The sequence below is a fragment of the Misgurnus anguillicaudatus genome, chromosome 17 (assembly GCF_027580225.2).
Source record: "Misgurnus anguillicaudatus chromosome 17, ASM2758022v2, whole genome shotgun sequence".
NCBI lineage: Eukaryota > Metazoa > Chordata > Actinopteri > Cypriniformes > Cobitidae > Misgurnus > Misgurnus anguillicaudatus.
Genome location: NC_073353.2, coordinates 15884354 through 15906423, shown reverse-complemented (window position 1 = coordinate 15906423; position 22070 = coordinate 15884354). Strand labels below are relative to the sequence as shown.

The window sequence follows — 22070 nt, the reverse complement described above, 5'->3', positions numbered from 1 at the left end:
CTTTGTTTATGAGACCTTTCTGTGTACACTCCCACAGTCCAAAACATGTAGATTAGTTAAGTTTGGATATACTAAATTACTCTTACCCAACTTAGTCACTAGTTGAGTAAACATAGAAATTTACTTATTACCTAATCAGTCTAAGTTGGTTCAACTTTTTGGTGTAAGTTGACATTACTCAGTAAATTGAGTTAGGTAAACTACATCATCCAAGAGTTGAGTAAACTCAAAAAAGCTGTGCAGCAAGTTGCCTTGAAAATTTAAGTTAAGTCAACTTTTTATTTTTTACAGTGTGACTATTAAATTGCTCTTTTGCATACAATGAGAACTGAAACTTTCGATCTTAAAAAATTGATGCAAAGCATCATAAATATATGCTTGCTAATATTAGTCTTCATAATGCCATGTGACAGCTTTGTGTTTGAGGAAGAAACAGAACATATTAAGTCATTACTGAAGCACACACCGGATCAACAGATTTATTTTCATTTTCTCGTGAAAGAAAAGCTTTTATTTTTTCATTCACATAAAGCTACTATATAATCCTTTCATGCATGGTGCTTTTGCTGATATTTTAATGCTTGCATTCTTGAATTTTTATTTTGTCTGAACTATTTTTGTACCGTTCTGTGTTACTTGAGAACCTCTTTCATGTTTCTTTAAAAAGCCTTGCTAAATGTAGCACTAATGCTCAGGGTCTCTGGCAGGTCTGAGCTAAATGGCATTAAAAAAGAAAAAGAAGGGGAATAGAGGCTAAAACCATATGCTAATATATGTTCCCATTGTATGATAAGCAGACAAACACAACTAGAATTCAATGTCTTTAACATATTCAATCATCACACATGAATGACAAGTCAAAACAGGATCAAAAACCTCCATCCATTAGCGGGTGCCGTAGGCGTTCCCACTGGAAGCAAAATTACTTCCAGACAATACAACGTCTTTATTTACAGTAATACGGGCATTGCACCTAAAGGGAATTTTTTTAGGATCAAGAATTGGATGGGAAAATCCAAGCAGGTCTGTGACTGGCACAGGAAACAGAAAAGCGAATTCACATGATGTGACTGGGGAGAAAATGTTATTACGGCTGAAGCTGATTTAAGAAGATCAACCGTCTTTGTTACATAATTTTAAATTACAGCATTGGGGCTTTATGGCACGTGGAGCTGTGCTTCAATTACTTTTGCTTGCGAGAAGATTTTCTCTTATACTGTAGATTCATGGAAGTAAACAATTTGACCAGCTTATTCTGGGGGGGTTTGTTTTTTATCTAGAAAATACCAAAACACACTGAGAAAAGACTATTAGGCTAAGGGAGAGCAGGGGCGAAAGTACCAATTTTCAGAAAAATGTAATTTTAAAAGATAATGTTTTAGACAGATATATAGTTTTGCTGTGGTCAATAACTCACAAGTGTGGTTTATCAATACCAGTTGAAATTTTGTAAAACAATTTCACTTTGAACATAAGTAGGGCATTGTTACTTTTGACCCTGTCAACAGAGACGAAAGTACAGCCCAGTCTCACGAAATTTCGTTATATATTCACGTATTTTTTTGATTCGCGTTTTTTTGTGATCGTATAACGAATTCCTGTTTTCGTGTGATTATCACGTATTGGTTACTCAACTGTTTTGTCCTATTTTCTTAAAATTGTCGCTTCGGTTTAGGGTTACATTTACATAAAATGACATCCCTAACCAAACCCAACTCTTACCCTAACGCCAGGCGACATTATATAAATAAATAAATCAGAAAAAATAGTATAAACCATTATATAAAGTGACATTGTAATGCAAGCACCAAATCTAAGCCTAAACCGAAGCGACAATGGTTTAAAAATAGGAAAAAGCAGTTGAGTAACCAATACGTGATAATCACACGAAAACAGGAATTTGAATAAAATGCTTCAAAAGCAACCTGACAGTACAAACTTGAATTTTGAAAATAAAACATTTCTTAACAATTTGAACACATTAGAATACTATCAATTTTTAACATACTGCAAGCAGTGGGACAAAAGTAACAAGTGTTAATTTCTTCAAGACAGGATGAAACTTCAGGATGTGTTAGAGCACTAAATACCTGTAGATTTACCAGTACTGTAACACATGAAACGAGAAACACAATGCGTAAGAAAAAAATGACCGCTTTAGAAATTTACTTAGCATGGTTGAAAACAGCTTTCCGGACATAGACGCGCATAACGGTGAGATAACGCGATATATGTCAGCTCTATCAAGGGTTGCGTGCTTAAGATGTGGTCATAGTTTGGAATGCAAATGTTATCAGGGCTCGGAGAAAATCGCTTTTTTACTTTCGTCCCGCAATTCTTTCGTCCCAGTTCTCCACTATGTTTACACGACAACAATGTAGAAAAAACTAACGTTTTCCTTTGCGTTTTCGATCAAGTTTTTGTTTGTTTGGACGGACAATGAGGGTGGTTATATCCATGCTTTTCAAACCTTTTCAGGTATTTTCACGATAATAAAGAATGTTTATAAAGATTATGTATGACGAGTGTTGCTTTTTCAAATGCTCACACAGGACCTACTGATCAAAGAGCCATATACATAAAGAAGCTGGGCATAATATCACCTTGTCAGCGCTTGTGTGGACTTTAAATCCATCTTCAAAAGTTTGGGTTTTCAGGACCCCAAAATGCCATTGTTGTGTAAACGAACAGCCAATAACTTTCCTGTTTACATTCGAAAATGCTGTCATGTAAATGGCCCCTTACATGCCAACAAATAAGACAGATGCAAGCTCAAGCTGTGGCTTGATTAGATTTCATAATATGAGGGATAATGCAACATCATCTACCATGAATGAAATGGTATTGAGGGCCCTTGAAACATGAGGCAAGGCATGGGCAAAAACGTATTATGACTTTATGAAGCAGATATCCGTGTCTCAGATGGGGCGGTTTCCTGGACAAGGCTTATCCTAGTCCCACTAAAATGCATGTTTGAACTGCCTTAATTAAAAACATCTTGCACTGACGTATCTTAACTTATAAAACGGTTAGTTCCAATCCTTGATTCTGATTGGTCAATAGGTGTGCTTTATTCACAATAAAACACTGCCATGACCGCTTCACCCAACGGTTCTATTTAATATCACTGCGCCCTTAGCAACACCCTTAGCAACACATAAACATATAATGAGACAAAGTCTGAGAACAGTTTGTTGTTTTTATTTGAGCTTTCATGTTGTTGTTTGCAGTCAGGGACTATTTTTTCTAGCGGAAAAAATGCTTTTATTGATTTAACTTCATGAAAGTTGCACTAATATTTTTTTTTACTTTAATATTGTGTGGTAACCGTTTTATAAAAGCAATAAGGTACTCGAGGCAAGTGCTGTATCGTGAATAAGTAACGGCTGAAGGGGTTGCAGGCACTCCGCTTCGCGTCGTGCCTAACAACGCCCTTCAGCCGTTACTTATTCACGATACAGCACAGCCTCTCGTAACTTATTGCTTACATATATCAGTGCCATTGGTTTGTCTCAAGATGCACACCAGTATTGTTTTTTGTAAGGTATGTTTAAAAACTACTTAGATTATAACTAATACCTAGTCCTGGATTAATCTAAACCCTGTTTGGGAAAGCAACCCTATGAGTTTAAGCTTTCCTGGAATATTCTCAAGGATAATCTTAATGTTTCAGTAAACAGTGTACAAATAAAGAGTACATTTTTGAAACCCATAACCATACATATTGAAATTTGGACATCAGTTTTTCTCACACAGTTTGTGCTGCGGACATGAATGATTCTCATGATTATCACCAGATTTCCTAAATTACAAATCTTTCATGCAAAGTCATTTTTAGGCAGCATAACATCACAGACTAGGCTAGCAAAAGGTCATGGGAAATCATAGGGTTGGCTGTTTTAACCACCCAGAACACCCTAGCAACCACATAGTAACGAGATATTATCTATTTTTAAATCATCTTGAAACAGCAAAAACTTCTAGTGTTTCGTTTAATTTGGAGTGAACACACAAAGGAACAGAGCAGCTCTGAAAGTCTGTCTTATAATAGTCCCACTGTAATGACAACGTTTAAAACCAGATATGTTTCCACTGGCACTGCTGGAAAACCACTGTGCCCCTTCCCGTCGATCCATGTGATGTCATACTTTATGTGGTGCAGTTAAAGATTTTCCACAAGAGAGTTGCACCAAGCTGTCTGTGAAGGCACAGCAGTGTAAACCTGCTTTGTGCATGAGGTGCATTGTATAGGCAACAGATGGTCACAGAAACACAAACCTCCTTCCATTCTCTCCACATTTCTCCCCCTTCTTCCCCCACCTCACCGTCACTTTGACCGTCTCAGAGCTGGATGGTCATGCTTGGGTCCCAGAGGGCAACCGAGCGGAAATCCCTCAACAAAAGCCAGCTGGGCAACTTAAGTCACAGTTTTTAATCTGTCAAAGTACGGCACACGTGCAAACAAAATAACTAGATTGGTTTGTACTGTCAGACATTGAATCAGCTGTGTATAAAGTTCGGAGATCTTGCTTTCTAAACTGATTTACTTTAACTGCTGTATGCAACATTAAGCATAATATGTGACATTAATACTGACATCACACAACTGTGACACTTACTGTGGGTTCACACCAGATGCGAGTTCAACGATTTGCGTGAGTAGATTACATACAAAATCAATCCAAAGACACAATCAGACGCGTCCTCGGGTGGGGCGATGCGAATGACACGATATGGCTGGCACATTTGCCACAAAAAAACATGCTATTCGCCTCAAATGCTTCTTTGCCCAAGCTGAAAATATTGAGCGAAAAATTCACATAACACGAAGTTAAATCCCGCGAGTAATCTAGAGCGAGTAACGATGCCTCGCGTTTGGTGTGTACGTAGTATTATGCCGCATTCACACCAGCAGTAGAGACATTAAGCACGAGTGATAGCGATGTTAAGTCAATGTAAAGACGCGTTGACGCGCGCCTGGAGGTCTCGCAGCGCGAAAGAAGCATTTATCGCGAATGGCACGGGAAATGCGCGAGTTGAAAACTTTGAACTTTGCCGGAAAAACCTGCCGCGTTAACCAATCAGGAGCTTGCTCTAGTAGTGTCGTGATTACAGGAAGCGAGCAGAGTCGCAGAAACCCCTCCCATGACGCGAATTTCAGCGTGCATGAAGCGAGTAAACTCAAAAAGTTCAAGTGGCAAACTAGACGCGGTAGACACGAATTTGACGCCTCAAACGAGGCTGGTGTGAACCCACAGTTACAACTCAGAGTAAAACAATAAAGCAATTCATCTTAGATAAAGCGATTCAACAATTTTTTATAAATTATTTGAGACACGGCTACATTGTGATTTGCTTGAATACCTCTGACGTCAGCCGGAAATGTGACGCTCCTTACCATGTTTGAAAGATTCGCTCACAATGAAATGCTGACAGGTAGTGATGGGAGAAATGAAGCTTTTCGAAGCTTCAAATCAATTGAACCAATTGCTTCGAAAATTGATTCAGTTTTTCAAAGCAGTTCGAAACAACACACACGCTGGCGACCCCTGCTGGTCAAAATAGTGTAAAAGCAGATATGTTCAAACATTTTACACTTTTTTAAACAAAATAATAGCATGATTTGTATTAAAATGTTAAAAAATTATTTAACTTAATTAAGACATAGTTAAAAGTCTATTATGTGTTTTCAGTTTTATTTAGGGCAAGCAAATCATTAAAACTAACTACCCTTTTAATTATGCACCTTTTCAAATCTGTCTATAAACAAAAAGTAGACAAAATGGTAGTGTTTTTAGTCAAAAGGATAAATGTTTTATGAACTTTCATAATAAAACTGACCCGAGTTCACCTAAACATATTAGACACTGGTCATGTGATCAACTCCCCCTAGTGGTGAACCATCAGATTTTCGAAACGTTTCGAAACAGTTATGACGTAATGAAGCCTCGTTTGCTAAAATCACGTGACTTGGGCCAGTTTGAAACAAGCTCCGAGCCACTGATTCGAAACAAAAGATTTGTAAATGTTTCGAAGCCTCATGAAGCAGTGCTTCGAAAACCATCATCACTACTGACAGGAGTTAACTTACAGGCTGTGAGTTCAAGTGGGAGGAATTATGATAATGTCGGTCTTGTCCACGTCAAAAGGCCCATAAAGTAAACTGTTGCCTACAATCCGTGTGTTTGTTGTCCAAGAAAAGAGATTTACGTTGGAAATGATAACTCGCATTGTTTATTTTGGGGTATGTACCTTTTGCATATCATTAACATGTACTAATACACACTTACACACCAAAGGAAATGTAAAATTATCAGACTTCTGTCGCATAAAATTCGTCATAAAAGCTGACCAATCGGGTGGTGACCTTATCCTTAAGCATTAAGGTTCGCTATCCTTAGGTTCGCTGATAAAATGCTAGTGTGAACACTAAGCAAACCAAGACTTCTTAACTGTTTCCTTTTTGGTACGAACTACAAGTACAAACACACCCTTAAAGTGCTTTGTGACTCTGAACCCTCTCAAAAAGTTTCTATTACCTCTGTGTGTTTAACAGTGCCAAATTTGGATATTTGCTAATGAATGAGTGTGAATTATTCATGAATACACAATGCAAGGTGCCGTGTCTATTTCTCCTTGTGACAGGAAGCCCAAGATGAAGAGTATCGAGTGGTCCAATCAGCTCGACAAAAGAAACAAAATAAATGTTTGCATTTTTCCAATCTGCACTGCACTACGTGGACTGATTGATTATGCACAAGATGTAACTTTTAGCATTTGTGAGGATCTCCAGGGATCTTTGCTAATATCATAAAAGTTCTTTTCCAAAGCAGCTGGCCACGCACTGCATCAATGGGATTCCTGCAAACTATTTAGATTTCAAACATTGACACTTATTCAAATTATCATAACAATACTGAAACCTCTGTTGACCTCAGGCTCTCTTTCAGTGCAGCTGTGCAGATGTGAGGAGCACATAGAGAGTAAACGCTCTGGTGTAACTCTATACTGACTGACCAACACGGCACGCACAGATAAGATCATGATAAAGCACTTTCATTTGCTGTATTATCACATTTACACTTGGCAGATGCTTTCATACAAAGTGTCTGACAGTGCATTCCAGGTATACGTTATCTCACATTGTGTCTTCCATGGGAATTGATCACATGATCTTGGCATTCTTAGCATCACGCTTTTGGCATCAGCCTTTGAAAACTGCTTATCGTTTTGTGGCTAACAGCAAACCGTATATATATATAACAATTGTGTTCTGTATAAAACCAGTCAGTGCCCTCAAAGTTGCACGTTAGGTTGTTTCTATGAGTTCAGATTCTGGAATTGACCTGGGGGTGGGCGCATTGTTTTAAGGGGGGTTGAGGGGGAGGGTAGGGGGAGGTAAGCCCCCCAAATAATCAAAATTAGCAATTAGAAACCCCCCAACATATGTACAGTTGACACTTTAACCCACCCACCCCCAATCTTTAAACCAAATACTGATTATGCCCTTGTGTGGGTTGTTGAGCGACTGGAATGAAAAGAATGGCCAAGAAATGAGGAACATTCGATTGGATGACCTGAAGTAATGAGGGATCCTTTCTGTTGACCTAGTCTCACATAGACAGACCTTCCTGTTAAAGGTATGGGAACTATGGCTGCTTTGAATTTCCAAGGACCGCCCAAGAGGCCATATGACTGACACATAAAGCAACCAATCACGTGTCGCATTGTGCCGCATCACGTTTAGGGGATTAGAGATGTCGCCACAGTAAAAGGCTGAAGTGCAACTATAATTCACAAACACCTTTAAAGTTTACAACAATAATGGCAAACACGTTAAAGGGCACCTATTTCATTGCTAAAAAACAATGTTATTTTGTGTATTTGGTATAATACAATGTGTTTGCGTGGTTTATGGTTAAAAAATACATTATTTTCCACATACCGTACATTTTTGTAGCTTCAGATTTTAATCTCTTCCTGAAATGCACCGATTCATGTACAAAACTCATTGATTTGAAAAATGCTGTGTCCCTGATTGGCCAGCTAATCTGTACGTTGTGATTGGCCTTAATACCGCTTACGTCAGCGGAAAGGTGACGCTCCTTACCATGTTTGAAAGATTTGGTTTACAGGAGTTAACTTACAGGCTGTGAGTCAAAGCGGGAGAAATTATGATAATGTCAGTCTAGTCTACATCACCAATCCCAGGAAGTAAACTGTTGCCTACAATCCGTGTGTTTGTTGTAGTCCAAGAAAAGACATTTACGTTGGAGACGATAACTCTCATCATTGTTTACTTTGGGGTTTGTACCTTTTGCATATCGTTAACATGTACTAATACACACTTAGGTGCCCTGTAAGATCTCTTGCATACTTTTAAACATGCAGAGTCTATTCAATCTTGATGAAGCATATTGTTACTGATGTAAACATAAAGGCTTTCTTCTTCGATCAGATGGCTATGTGTTGTTTTTGGGCGAAGCGTTAAAGATCGTGACACACACATCTCCCGGAAATCCTGTATAATTAAACCTTTCAGAGGACAACTTCAAATCCGACATTCAGCCAACAATCCATAGCCGTGACGTCTGAGGCTGAGACTACTGTTGACCATACAAAATCCCTTAAAGGATTAGTCCATTTTCCCCACGCAATACGTCATGACGTCAAGAGGTCACAGAGGACGAACGCGAAACTCCGCCCCAGTGTTTACAAGTGTGTTGAAAGAGGACCGTTCCTACGTTGTTGTATGATACTAATTAACGTCTTTGTGGCAGTTTATTGTTTAAAATGGTCCGCAAATGTGCGTTTTATATATGTAACACGTGACCTCCCTACGTCACTACGCATTTACGTTAGGTCGCGCTGGACCGGATCTAGACGAAAAATAGTGGTCCAAAAGTACATATTTTTCTATTTTTCTTGTCAAAAATGACAATCGTTTTGCTAGATAAGACCCTTATGCCTCGTTTGGGATTGTTTATAGTACCTTCGTTGAAAAAAGCTGTTAAGTGTTGAGTTAAGTATTAAATGTTGGGCTCTATTAAAGTCCATCAAAACTAGAAAAATTCTGCAATGTTCTCCTCAAAAAACATAATTTCTTCTCGACTGAACAAAGAAAAACATCAACATTTTGGATGACATGGTGGTGAGTAAATTATCTGGATTTTTCTTTTAAGAAAATGGACTAATCCTTTAAAGTTCAAAGCCTCTGAGATTTGCAGACATAATTTGATAGAACAGTAGTAAAATGACCCAAATTACCCACAGGGAGGGTTCAGGATGTGTCCCAACCTACCACCACCCTTACACCAACTAGTTATTAGGACTACCCACCAACTAGTCAATTTTGAAAACTGCTTAATGCAAATCGGTAATCATCTGTTTGGTAATCCATCCCGGAATTGCACTAAAACTTCCAGAACAAGTGACCTACTTTAAAGATTCACAAATCACTAAATCACTTTGAAAGGGGAACACTATGACTTGAAATTCTTACAACGGTACATAGTAGACATCAGTGAAACCAAGACTGCTCTTCCTAACCCCATGTCCTCCCTAGACCTGTATGTCATCAATAAATCCAGTAAGAGATTTGGCACACCTGAAATCATGGGTCACAACAGTGATGGATGTTTAACATGTTACAGGATCATGTGCTCAAACATTTTCAAACTCTGAGAGTCGTTTAAAGAATTATGTCCTTACCTAACATGCAAGCGATACGTTTACAACATTAACAATTGAGACCATGTAAATCCGCAGTTGAATTGACAGTAGCGATGGGCAGAGAAGGTGCAGTGTTTTGTACAGGATCAGATAAACAGCCTCGATGTTCCGTCACCAGGCTGACAGCAGTATGAATAAATGATGATGGGTGCAGCTGATCAGAAATTAGCTAATGGAGACTCTATGGCCCCAGGAGATGGACACTTCCCAGACTTCACCCAGACCAGACAATAGAGAAAGAGAGTGCTATTAGCATCAAATGATGGTGATGCTTAATGGTTTTAACCTTACAAATAGGGCTGCACGATTTGGGTAATTTTTCCCATTGCGGTTACTGATGCTAATATTGCGATGTGCGATTGCGATTATAATAAATGGTATCATGAGTCAACTTGATGGGTTTTAAGAAAAATCCACACACAGTTTAGTGATAATCCTAAAATGTGTATTTGTAAAACTAAAAATGTTTTCGTATTGCCACGTGATGTAGCAACTGCTCAGTGTCAGTAATCCTAAATCCAAAATACCGCCATACAACAGACGTAGAGTTTTTTTTTTTAGCTACCAGATCACTGTCAACCTCCTCTGCATCCATCTTCGCTCTGGTATTTCCGTGCTGCACACACACAAGTGACGACGCACACACAAGTGACGACGCACACGTTTTTCTTTCTTTTTTAAACAGCAAGGAAAATCATCAAACTGTTATCAGAAGTGTTAACAAGTCCACACATTTATTTATTTAATATAATTGCAACATTTTGCTGTCATATAATCGCACAGGCTGACATCGCGATTGTGATTGCGATGCGATTCATTGTGCAGCACTACTTACAAATGAGATGCTGACTGATTTGCATAAAGCATAGCCTGGAGATGGTGATTAAAGGCCTTAGCATGATTTCTTTATGCTCACTGTGACTGAAACCAATGGATAAATGCTTGTTATGATAAGAGGTGAAGACTGGAGGCTATATATGTATATGTGTACTGGCCTACTACAGTTTATATAGAATAGGTTGTTCCTATAGCGTATTTGGTAGAGCATTGGGTTAGCCATAGAAAGGTTGTGGGTTTAGTCCGCAGGGAGCTAGCAAATAAATAAAAATGTATAGATAAATGGACTTTTAGTCGTTTTGGATGAAAGCATCTGTCAAATGTGTAAATGTAAAGACCACTGCTCCATTTTTGTTTTTTCAAAGAACTATTTAAGTCAAAGAAACATTTCTTTCTTATTTTATTTATAGTCTGAAAAACCTTTTTTACAACAACCTTTTAACCTTTAAGAGTAAAATGTAATAAACAGCGTGGGTTAGAATGACTGCTGGGATTTTTGGGACAAGATTACGCCACAAGTAAAGAGCATAAGCCTCTCCAAGAGAGGGGTCCTTCTGATGTGGCAGCATTACTCAGCTGTAGTGTTCAATAAACACACAACAGCTGTTCAGCTAAAATTGGCCTTTTATCTTATCTGACAAAACAAAAAACTAATTTAACACAAAACAGGAGTTTCTAAAACACAATTCGCAGTCATTATCTCCTTGCGAAAATAAACCATGTGGGTTTTTTTTGTCGTTTGTGTATTGAATACCATACTATTGGTTTTAGTATTTATACAGTTATAGTTGTGTTAAAAACATGGTTAACGTTTATAAGGGAGCCTACATATGACTACAATATGACTACATATTTACCACAAAATAAAAACTGTACAACAGCTGTCGAGGTTTGACTGAGTCAGATTATTGCTGCATTCATTCCTTTAAATGTGTGGAGCCAGCAAAGCAATAAATGTTGACTAATGCACCAGTGTTGAGACTGAAGCTAAAGTGCTTTAATTCAGCATCAAATAACAATGTCAAACCAATTCAAATACAACATATAATTTAGATCATCTCTGCCTTTCTAATGATGAGCATAAAAGGATTCAAGCATCCCCCTGGTCTGTAAATAAAATCAACATCTTTGCAAATACGGGACAGAATTTTTAAAAACTTTTTTATCAAATCACACTATATGTACTTTGTCAGATCCAGGAAACAACAGGTAATGTAGCTTAATGTTTCACAAAAATACAAAGGAACTCAATTAAGGGCAATATTTTATACTACAGTCCAATTCATACTTCTGCGTCAATAGTACTGCGTAGCATGCGCACAGACGCGAACCCCTACACTGTAACTTACACCAATTTTCACATTTTTAACTGTGGGTCAATTCCATACGGACCGCAAGCGCTGTGATTGGTCTGCTTGAACCCAAGCAGAAAAACAAATTAGAAAAATCTGTGCCACATTTCCTCATACACATTTCCGCTTGCGATAGTAAAAGCGATGATGGAACAAGTTGAGGAGCGATATTTAAAGGGCACCTATTATTAAGGGTGTCATGATTTCGATTTTAAATTCAAAATTAAGTCACATCCTCGAACTTCGAATTAAAAAATGGAATCGTCAATTCTGCCACGCTCCCCTGTCACGTCCGGTCGACTTGCCAAGCGGAAAAAAAACACACGCGTGAGTGCTGCGAGTCAACGTCCTCTAACTTAGCTAGCTACAGCCAGTCAAAAGAAAGCATGGCAGATGCAGGAGACACCAAGCGAGCTGCTCTTTACATTTGAAACAAAAAACAGCAAGCGCCTGCACGTGTGCACAGCAGAGCGGCGTCTGTGGCAGGACCGGTCGTTTCTCTGAACTGAGATCCATTTAGTTTCACAACAACTTATTTCAGTTGCTTAAATGTTATGAAAACAGCATTTAAACATGACTTATTGGGATATAGTCTCACAATCTCGTCTGACGGTAATTAAAGAGCGTTTTTAAGGTGCAAAGTACTGACAGAAATGTTCATCTGACAGGAAGTTTCATTTTATCAGGTATGTGCGTGTACCATATTTTTCCACGGGCAGCACGACTAACATGGCAGGGCATCTCTGGGTTCAAGGTCAGATATTATGTTTAATAAAATTCTAGTCTAAAAATGGTTTTTCTTCCAAAAAAAAAACAGTAAAATCAAGAATCGAATCAAATCGTGACCTTAGAATAAAAAATGTAATCGAATCGAGGATTTGGAGAATCGTGATACCCCTACCTATTATGCAAAATCCACTTGTACAAGGTGTTTGGACATAATGTGTGTTGGCAGTGTGTGAACACAACCACCCTACAATGAAAAAAAATCCACCCGCCCTGCGTCGAGTCGCGTCTAGGACAACTCGGAGGTATTGTAAACCGGAAGTGCACATTAAATAGCGCAAGCTTCGTCAGATAGCATCTACTTCAAAATGCAAAGTATACGTTAGCAGCCAATGTTAATCCTTAAAACTCCTATTTTATGTTAAACTGTGTGAGTGGCGCTGTGTGGCGCGACAGAGATTTTAGCAACTTCCAGAGTCAAAGCTGGGCGGCGTGGACATGCGACACCTGGCGGTGCCGGTGTGCGTATACTTATAGAAAACAATGTGTTCGATATTTTTAGAACGGCGCTGCGCGGCGCTGAGCTGCGCCGCCGGTGTGCGGTCCCCTTCAGACTGTATCAATCAGATCTATTTTAACTGAAAGCGCTCACTGTCTGATTGTAAGGAAGTGAGGAGCTGTAGCTCATTTGCATTTAAAGGTAAAGACATTAAAACTTTGTTTCTGCTCCCACCCAAATAGGGGCATTTTGGACATGCTATAATAAATGATCTGTGGAATATTTTGAGCTGAAACTTCACAGACACATTCTGGGCACTCCTGCGACTTATATTACATTTTGTGAAAAGGCCATAATAGGTGACCTTTAACAACCACACTCATCTCTAACAACAAATTGGCTTAATTTAATCACAGGGGAAGAACTCTTACTAAAAAAGAGACTGAACTTCTGGGCCGGCTAAACAATTACATGTTGTGTTTGTTATTCTACAACTCAAGGTTAGTGACTAAGTGAAGCTTACGGATTACTTTCCCACTACTGGGACTTTTCTATAAACAGCAGTCACATACTGAACCACTCAAGGATCTAAAGCTGATGGGTGTAATTTAGATGTTAATGACCTGTTTGTCTTGGTGTTACGCATGCTCTGCTTCCAGCTGTATAGATGTTCTTGCATGTACTGTGAACATGCAGGCTTTGAAATACACATTGTGTGTGTGTGTGTGTGCCCGCGCGTGCGTGCGTGTGTGTGCGTGCATGCGTGCCAATGCACAGTGTAATGTTTATGCATGTGTATATAGAAGAGATCTTGCAGTAATATTATTTTTCAGTTCTGTTTTAACATATCCGCCAAGACATCCATGTCAAGTCGCAGGTGGTGTGCTAGGCTAGCATTAAAATGCTGTAACATTGTAGCCATCAAGTACTATGAAACAAATCATTCATTGTGAAGGCAAAGCAAAATCTTATATTAAACAAGCTTGGCAGGATATCTCATGTCAGCTGTTCAAATCTTTAATCTGCTTACAAAAAGCCCTTAATATTGCCTATTTAAAAAGATAATAGTAAATGAAATGCATAATATCTAAACAAATATCATAAAAAATCATTATTCAATAATATAGCAAATATTGGTGAACTTCAACCACTATGGCCTGCATTTCGGGCCACGCCCTATTTTATTGAGTTTAGTGACATGACTGTATAGCTCATCCCTGCTCCTCGTGAATCTTTTTTGGGGGCTTGTCAGGGGTCCGTCTCTTCTCAGCAGATGACAGAAAAAGGACTGATTGTGTTAAACAGAGCCTTTAAAGTCTGTTTGCTACACCCGTCTGCTCTGAACGCCCCGAGCTACAGCCACTGCTAGGGGAATATACATAATGCTACACCATCACCAGAAGGACAGGAAGGATGGGATGGTACAGACATTGTGAAAAGGTGGGTCTGTTTGACTAATATATTGGCCCCGAGGTGATGATTATTTGTACATATGGCTTGTTATCCCAAACAGACAAGCACTTACATTTATTGGACATTACAATATTACTGAGCTTGCTTTATATTGGACGTTACAATTTCCAACGTACAGTAGTTTCATGCGGGAAGTGATCTCATAAGCTCAGTTATGATGATGGAAACCAAAATATCTATTAAGATATACTGTAAAAGTGCTATCAAAGATCCTGCTCTTCTTAAAGGTGAAGGGTTTCGTTTCTGCACCAAATATGGCATCAAACAGAATTTAGAAAAAAAATTAATATTTACTAAAATAAGCGTCACGAGTCCACAAGCTGTCTGGCTGGTACAAACTGGTTACTTAAAGGATTTGTTTCTTCCACATAATTTACCCCCAGGCAAAACAAAAGACTGAGTTTAAATGGCTCACTTATTTGTTGATTGTGCCTACGCTGTACTGCAGCGGGGGGCAGAAGCAGTGGCAGATGGACATACAACAGAGGGCAGAGGTACAGTTTCAAGAAATGAAAGGGGGGCAGCCGACACAGGCTCCTAAAAGTGTTGAAGGTAGTCTTTCAAACATGCAAACAAAGATTAACCACTTAAAATACACACACTGAGTGTGACATGAATATAAATTCTATTTTTTTTATGTACTAGACTACGCACATTCATCCTGACCAAAAACAAAAATGGCCTGCTATAATATAATATAATAACGGGTGTGTTGAGGTTCAGATGACAAATTAAATACATAGATGTATATGTGACTTTAAAACCACCAGCTTAAAATACAAGCAGATACACTATTTTAAAATCTTGCCAGTGACTGCAGTTTCACAGCATCAGCAAACGTAATACACAATGCTTAATTATCCTGAAGTCAATAATTAGCAAGAAAAATAAGCAAGCTGCTGCAACAGATTGGTTTCAAACAGGACCGATAAGGCCAGTGAGAACAAAGAGTGACTGGATCTGAATGAATCCATCTGGGTCTTTGATCCAGATGCCCACTGTAACTGGGGATGTACTGAATATTCATGATAATCGTGTGATGATTTCATTGGAAATTAAGCAACGTTGTAAATATAGCAAAAAAAAATCTGATTGTTCACTAAGCTTTCTAAAGAAACTGCTATTAGACTAACTTTGAAAAACAGAAGAATGTTTTGAATTATTGATAGCATACTGTGTTGCTATAGTTAATAATAATAAATCAGCTACTGTCTGTTACAATGCATATAAATAAAAATTATTAAATACATTTATGTTCATGCTTTTGACAGACGCTTTTATCCACAGTAGCAGTGCAACAGCCGAAGAAGGAGCAACTTTGCCAGTAAACGCACTAAAAAAAGAAGAAGAAGCAGCTCGTGTGAATGTTATTTGAGAAGGTCAGCTGTGATGGAAGTAAATGGACAGCAACTATTGTTGCAGCTCGAGTTTATCACTCTTCAACTTGACCCATTTTTGTTTATACCGTCAGAAGCATAAATCCGTATGAGGAAATGCGATTTTTTTTACCTGACTGGAGGGGTTCTAGGGGACCAATCAGAGTGCTTGCAATCCGCGTAAAATGTATGCACAGCCTACGACATAGCTATGGCATAGTACCTACGTGGGACCATGTATTGGCCTTTACAGAGCATTCAACTGAAACAATGGCACTGTCCCAAATGGCACACTCCGGACTTGTGGTCCTCCTCAGAGTCCACACTTTGATGACATCATAGAGTGCAGACTTTAGGGACCCTTGATGCGAGTCCACGTGGGTGCACTGGAGTCGTGTTTTGGGACAGATTCGAGCGTCATGCCGGAAATAGGAGGGGAAGATGTTGGATTGTTTGTCCGAGTGAGTAGAGGGGGCGTGGCTTAGCCATAGGTAAATTGTTTAACCAATTAAGCTACATTCGATTCTTTTTTTCCTTAAATCCAGAATAACTGGGCCCCTTCAATATCCACATAAAAACACTGTAACCGACAGACTTCAATAAAGAAATCCAGAGATTAATCGAGGCTTTCAGAGTCTGCAGCTCATGTCTGGACTGCATCAAACAGGATTAATATGACCTTGTGGGATTGCCCCTTTACTCTCGCTCAACTACACCAATTCCGTTTGAACTCGTATAACTCCTGCACGTGTGCAACTGGGCCCTTAAAAACACTCCTAATATTGATGTAAACATGAAAAACTGACCTGCCTCCAACGACTGGGAGCATCTTGCATTTACATCTAATTTCAATGCTGCCTAAATGTTTTATATTTAATCATTTCATTTCAAACCTTGTTACCTTTGCAAACAAAATAGGTGTGCCAAAAAACAGGATTACAACAATCTGTATTTATTGTTTTGGTCTTCCTGTCTAGCACACCCAACAGGGCACAAAGGAAAAGCTATTGTACTTGCCATTAATATCTAACAACTTCCTTACCTGAGGAAGACATTCATTGAGAAATATCTGGTTACTGTTACTTTAAATCTCATTCAGAAACAGTTCACATCACGAAGATTAACCATAAGCAAATATTTCATCATCACTGCATGATTCACATAATAAATAACTGATTAGCGTCAGCAATACTTTGAACCGTGAGATGGGAGGCACTTCATCTATATAAGGCTAATAGTGTGAAACCCAAACCAGAAGAATTGTATTCTGAGAGCCGTGAGGTGACCACCAGCCATGGCTTGGAATCTCGGGTCAGGGTTAAGAGAAGTGAGATCTTCAGGACAGGAATGTGTCTGGAAAAGGAATCCGGTGTTGAATGTGAGACGCTCTTCCGCTGAACATTTTAAAAGCAGGAATCTCTTCCTTAAAGCAGGGCAGCTGTTGTTTCAGGCGCTGTGATCGCTTCATTGATCCCTTTTTTAGGTTGCTCCTATTAAGTGGACTTTGCAGATAGTTTTAAAATAGCTGACAGTTGATGTATTTTGCGGTTCTGTAAATGAATGGATGCATGTGCTGCTTGAGGACTGGGCGGCATTCCTCATGTTGGTATGTGAGCAGGAGACACATATTCCCGCACTGAGTTGAGATCAAGTCGTTTTGTTGATCACTTTTCATGTACAATTACTCAAAGTAACCTCACCTACAATGGAATCTCATTGCTTCAGTATAGAGGTCGACCGATAGTGGATTTTATAAACCGATTAACTAAGTTGGTCCCTGCTTGCCGATAACCAATTAATCGACCAATAGTCAATCGACCAATAGTCACTTAAAGTGCTGAAATGTGTTACAAAAGTAATAAAACAACAGTACTGAACTATGAAAATGTACTAAATTAAATTAATGTATTATAAATAAAAATGTATTATTATATTATTAAGTATTGAAGTAAATACTTCTGTAAAATACTTCCACTGGTAACATATACACTTATATAAATGTATATCTGTAGTCTTGTACTTTATTTGCTTTTGTTTTAATGCTTAATGATTATCTAATCAAAATAATAAAATATGTATTGCAGTAATGATAAAAAAACTAAAATCAGATTTTGATTAGTTTGATATGTTAACATAGCCGACAGCTGCATATAGTTTGCTTTCTCTCGTTATTAACTTAAAATATGGATAAAACTAACCAGCTGGAAATAAACGAACGCAAATCGCTAGTAATAATCATGACATTAAACATTTGGGTTGGATTTATCTGCGTGTATTTTTGTGTAACTGTTTGAGGTACTGTTGTTATTAGCGTCCTGTCAGCCTTGACCACAAACTTAGGTTCCTGCTGTTGTTTCTCTGCTAATGCAGCATCTATTCAGCAAATTAATTAATTCATGATATTATGAAACAACGGACACACTCCTAAAAACTATCGGCATGGTTTTTTTCCACCAATGAACTATCGGTGCCGATTAATCGGTCTACCTCTACTTCAGTACACCACTTGTGATGTATGAATATTAAAATGTTTTGATTTGCTTCGACTGTATCACCGTAATCCTGCATTTTCACATTCTGCACGGACATATGCGCGTCACTTGAATCTATACATTACAAAACCGAAAAACAGCCTGATCTCACAAGAACTTGTACTTATTTCACGATTTGGCTAATTCGTATGAATTCGTACGAAAGTGAAATGTACAAAAATGTATGATTATCATAAAAATAAACTAACGAAACCTTCCTCCTACCCACAATGTCACAGGGGCGAAAGCAAATCAAACAAAAACAGATATGGTAGGTCGAATTAGCCACCTCATGAAATATGTACGAAGTGCCGTGAGATTGCATTGGAAAAACACATCACATTTTACTTGAAGTTTAGAGAATGATTAACTGTTACATCTAAACAACCTTATTTGAACCACAAACCAATGATTTAAAATGTAATACCTCTAAAGGAACAAAAGGTTAAGTGTAACTTTAAAGCACAGATGAGTCTATCACAGGTGGTGTGCCGACCGGAATGGGAAGTCTCGTGCTTCATAAATCTCTCCATGAGAGGATGATCCCACCAATGTCTCTGGGAACGACTAACCCTATAGTCACTGATCTCAGGATCTACTGTATAGGCGTGGATAGGTGAACACCAGCAGGAAAATGTAAATGAAACAGTCTGAGTATTTACTGATGTAGTGACTCAGCAGATGGGAGAGGAAGGATGAAGGTTTGTCTCACAGAGAACACGGCCTGGGGGATTTAGGGAATATTTGGTCATATATGACGTAGTAGTGAGATATGAGAGTATGAACAGTTTAACCAGCTTTAAAAACTTCACATCCTACATTTTATTAATGCCTCTCTCAATAATTGTGTTGCCTATGTAGATCCAGGGGTGGCTATAAAAATGCTCATCAGTGTTTTTCTCATCAATCTTACTGTAAATTCCAGATTAATTAAAGTCACAGTGTCCGCTGTTCGGGGTAAAGAATGGGAATTTCCTCTCAAAAGCGGACCATGTCTATAAATAATCATGGAATGTTTACAATGTCACCACTAAACCTCATTACTCAGGCTGGAATCACACACGTGAGTCCAAGCTCTTAATCTCGGATGCGTCTATATCCCCCCCAGACAGATGTTTAATCACTCTTCACATTTACTGTTGACTTCCAAAGCTCTGCGTATTCACATACTGCATGCCGGTTCACTAAAAGATCTCTCTCTTGCTGTGTTACGTCATTGCATTTGTGGCTCGTGCCGCTACTCCAGTGATAGAGAAGCAGATTAGATTCTGTCACTCAGTATGAAGTAATGGGATGTTTGCAAAACGCCTGTTTAATGAGGTACAAATAACTCCCTCAAGTAAACCTTAATCAGGCCCTTTAAAACCTGCAGACCACCAAAGGTAGGGGAAAAGAAAAAGTTCATGAGCCAAAGTGTTTAGTTACCGCTTGTAAGACTGTTAGCGATCAGAGCGGAGTAACTGAATAAGGTGTGACTACTGAATGCAATTTATGTCCAAGCTTCAGAAAAGGACAAAAATAATTACTTTTAGATGACTTGACATGTATTATTTTTTTAAATTAATGTTTCACCCAAAAAACAACAACAAGTGCATAAACAAGTACGATCTATCCCTGTAAACTTTTTGATCCATGACAGGGGGTATTTAACACTTCTAAACAGTTTAATATTTTTTGTCTCAGTACTGTTCATTGCATATTAACACTTCTGACCTCAGGTGGTCTAAAGCAATGTGAGAAAGAGGTTTATAAGGCCACCATAACATTATACAGTAATATTTTCATATTATACTGCTGTGGTGGGTATAAGCTTTCACTGTCACTGGGTCTGTTCACTGGCTGATGTTTACAGAGAAGGAACAACAATGAACATTTCATATCCCTGACATAAAACACATCCTGGGGCTCTAAACTACATGAGTCACGAGGTGTTTGTAATCATTTCACTTTGGATCATGATGGTTTTTTGTTCGCTGCTGTTCTGAAAGCGGTGATCTTCAAAGGCTGGTGTTAAATAACCTTTGAACTTGTAAGAGGTCTGACAGGGGCTCGTTGCTTCTTATCTGGGGTGACAGAGTACCTTTACAAATTTAGCACCTAATAATGAACCATGATGTGCACCTTTTAATACACAGTTAACATGCATGTTTTATTGTTAGAGGGTCTGATTCAGCAAAAAAGCAAACTATATATTCTTTCACTATAAAGTGTACATACAATGTGACTTTTAAGCATAGATCAGATTTCAACAGCATTTAAAGCAGTTTTACTTAATAATAACTGTACACACAAGCATTGGATGGGGTACTGCTTTTTGCCCCACAAAGAACTATAGGGGTCTGTGATCATTGCATTATGATGACTTGCTAAAATGCTTAACGTTCAAATATATGGCATCCAAACTTAAGCTATATAAACATCCATTTAAAGGTAACAAAGGAAATAGGCGATTGTTCCTGTGGAGTGGTGTAATTTTTTCCTTACCTCAACGAAGAATGTTTCCATTTCTGTAAGTCCTCCTGTCGGGTTTTTGGGGTGATCAGGGTACCACTGACTCCGCACACTTTATAGATGCTCTACATTCACGCGCTTTATAGAGCCCAAGTTCCCATCGCGTGTCCGGACAGTAATTCCTCAATAAAGCTTCAGCTTATTCAAAAACTTGACAAACCGAATCCGAAACCAGTATAACGGGTAGATATCTCCGGAGTTTATTACAAGAAAGTCGTGTGCATCCCAGCAGATCTTCTGCTCCTGTCGGGCGGCGCGTGCTCGCGTATCTTTGTGTTGAGGAACACATTGAAACCGGCTCATTTGGGTATGACCGCTGGGGGGCGTGGCTTAGTCATAAAACACCGCCCTTTGGACACGCCCGTGGATAGCACTCAAATGTCCCGTCTCTGAGTTCAAGCATTTGCAAATGAAAAGTTTGTAAAGTTTTATACAATAATTAATCAAATTAGAATCTATATTTTGATTAAATAAAAAAAAAACTACAAATATCATTTCTCATATTAAAATATATCCTAAATTCTTATTTTCCTCATTAAGAAAATGAGTCTCAAGAATTTGTGGAACCACAATTGTTTAACTAACATGATGAAGCCTTACCTTATTCATTTAGCAGACCAAAGATTTTGTCTAAGGAGCCAACAATAAGCATACCTTGCTACTGTATGTTTACAAGTAGAAATATGGGCAGTTTTCAGGGCAGGTTTTAGATTATGTAAGGACTAGGCCTTAGTTATATTAGGACATTTAAGTTTTTACAAACATACCATACAAAAAACAATACAGGTGTGCATCTTGATACAAAACAATAGCTCTAAAGTATGTTAAGAGTGCAAGATGTTTTTAAATTAAGGATTAACCGGGATAAACCATGACTCAGTGACAGATGAACAACATGTTAGAAGGGGAGATGGTGGAAATATTTAAAAGCTTAGGAAATTAGTTGTTAGTATCTTGTTACACCTACATTATAATGTTAAACGTGAATTTTGGGTTTCCTAGCAAAAAAAGACATCTAGGGAATTATATAGTC

The 22070-nt window shown here is 38.4% G+C and overlaps 1 protein-coding gene across 1 annotated transcript in view; it reads right to left on the bottom strand.

The window, feature by feature from the left end:
• The window catches only part of myo10l3 (myosin X, like 3), a 92636-nt gene extending 71320 nt beyond the window's left edge, over positions 1-21316 (bottom strand). The window contains exon 1 of the mRNA XM_073855048.1: positions 21011-21316. Within this exon, the coding sequence (XP_073711149.1) occupies positions 21011-21031 (21 nt within the window). The 5' untranslated portion in view covers positions 21032-21316. The remainder of the gene's footprint in view (positions 1-21010) is intronic.
• Between the last annotated feature and the right edge of the window lie 754 nt (positions 21317-22070).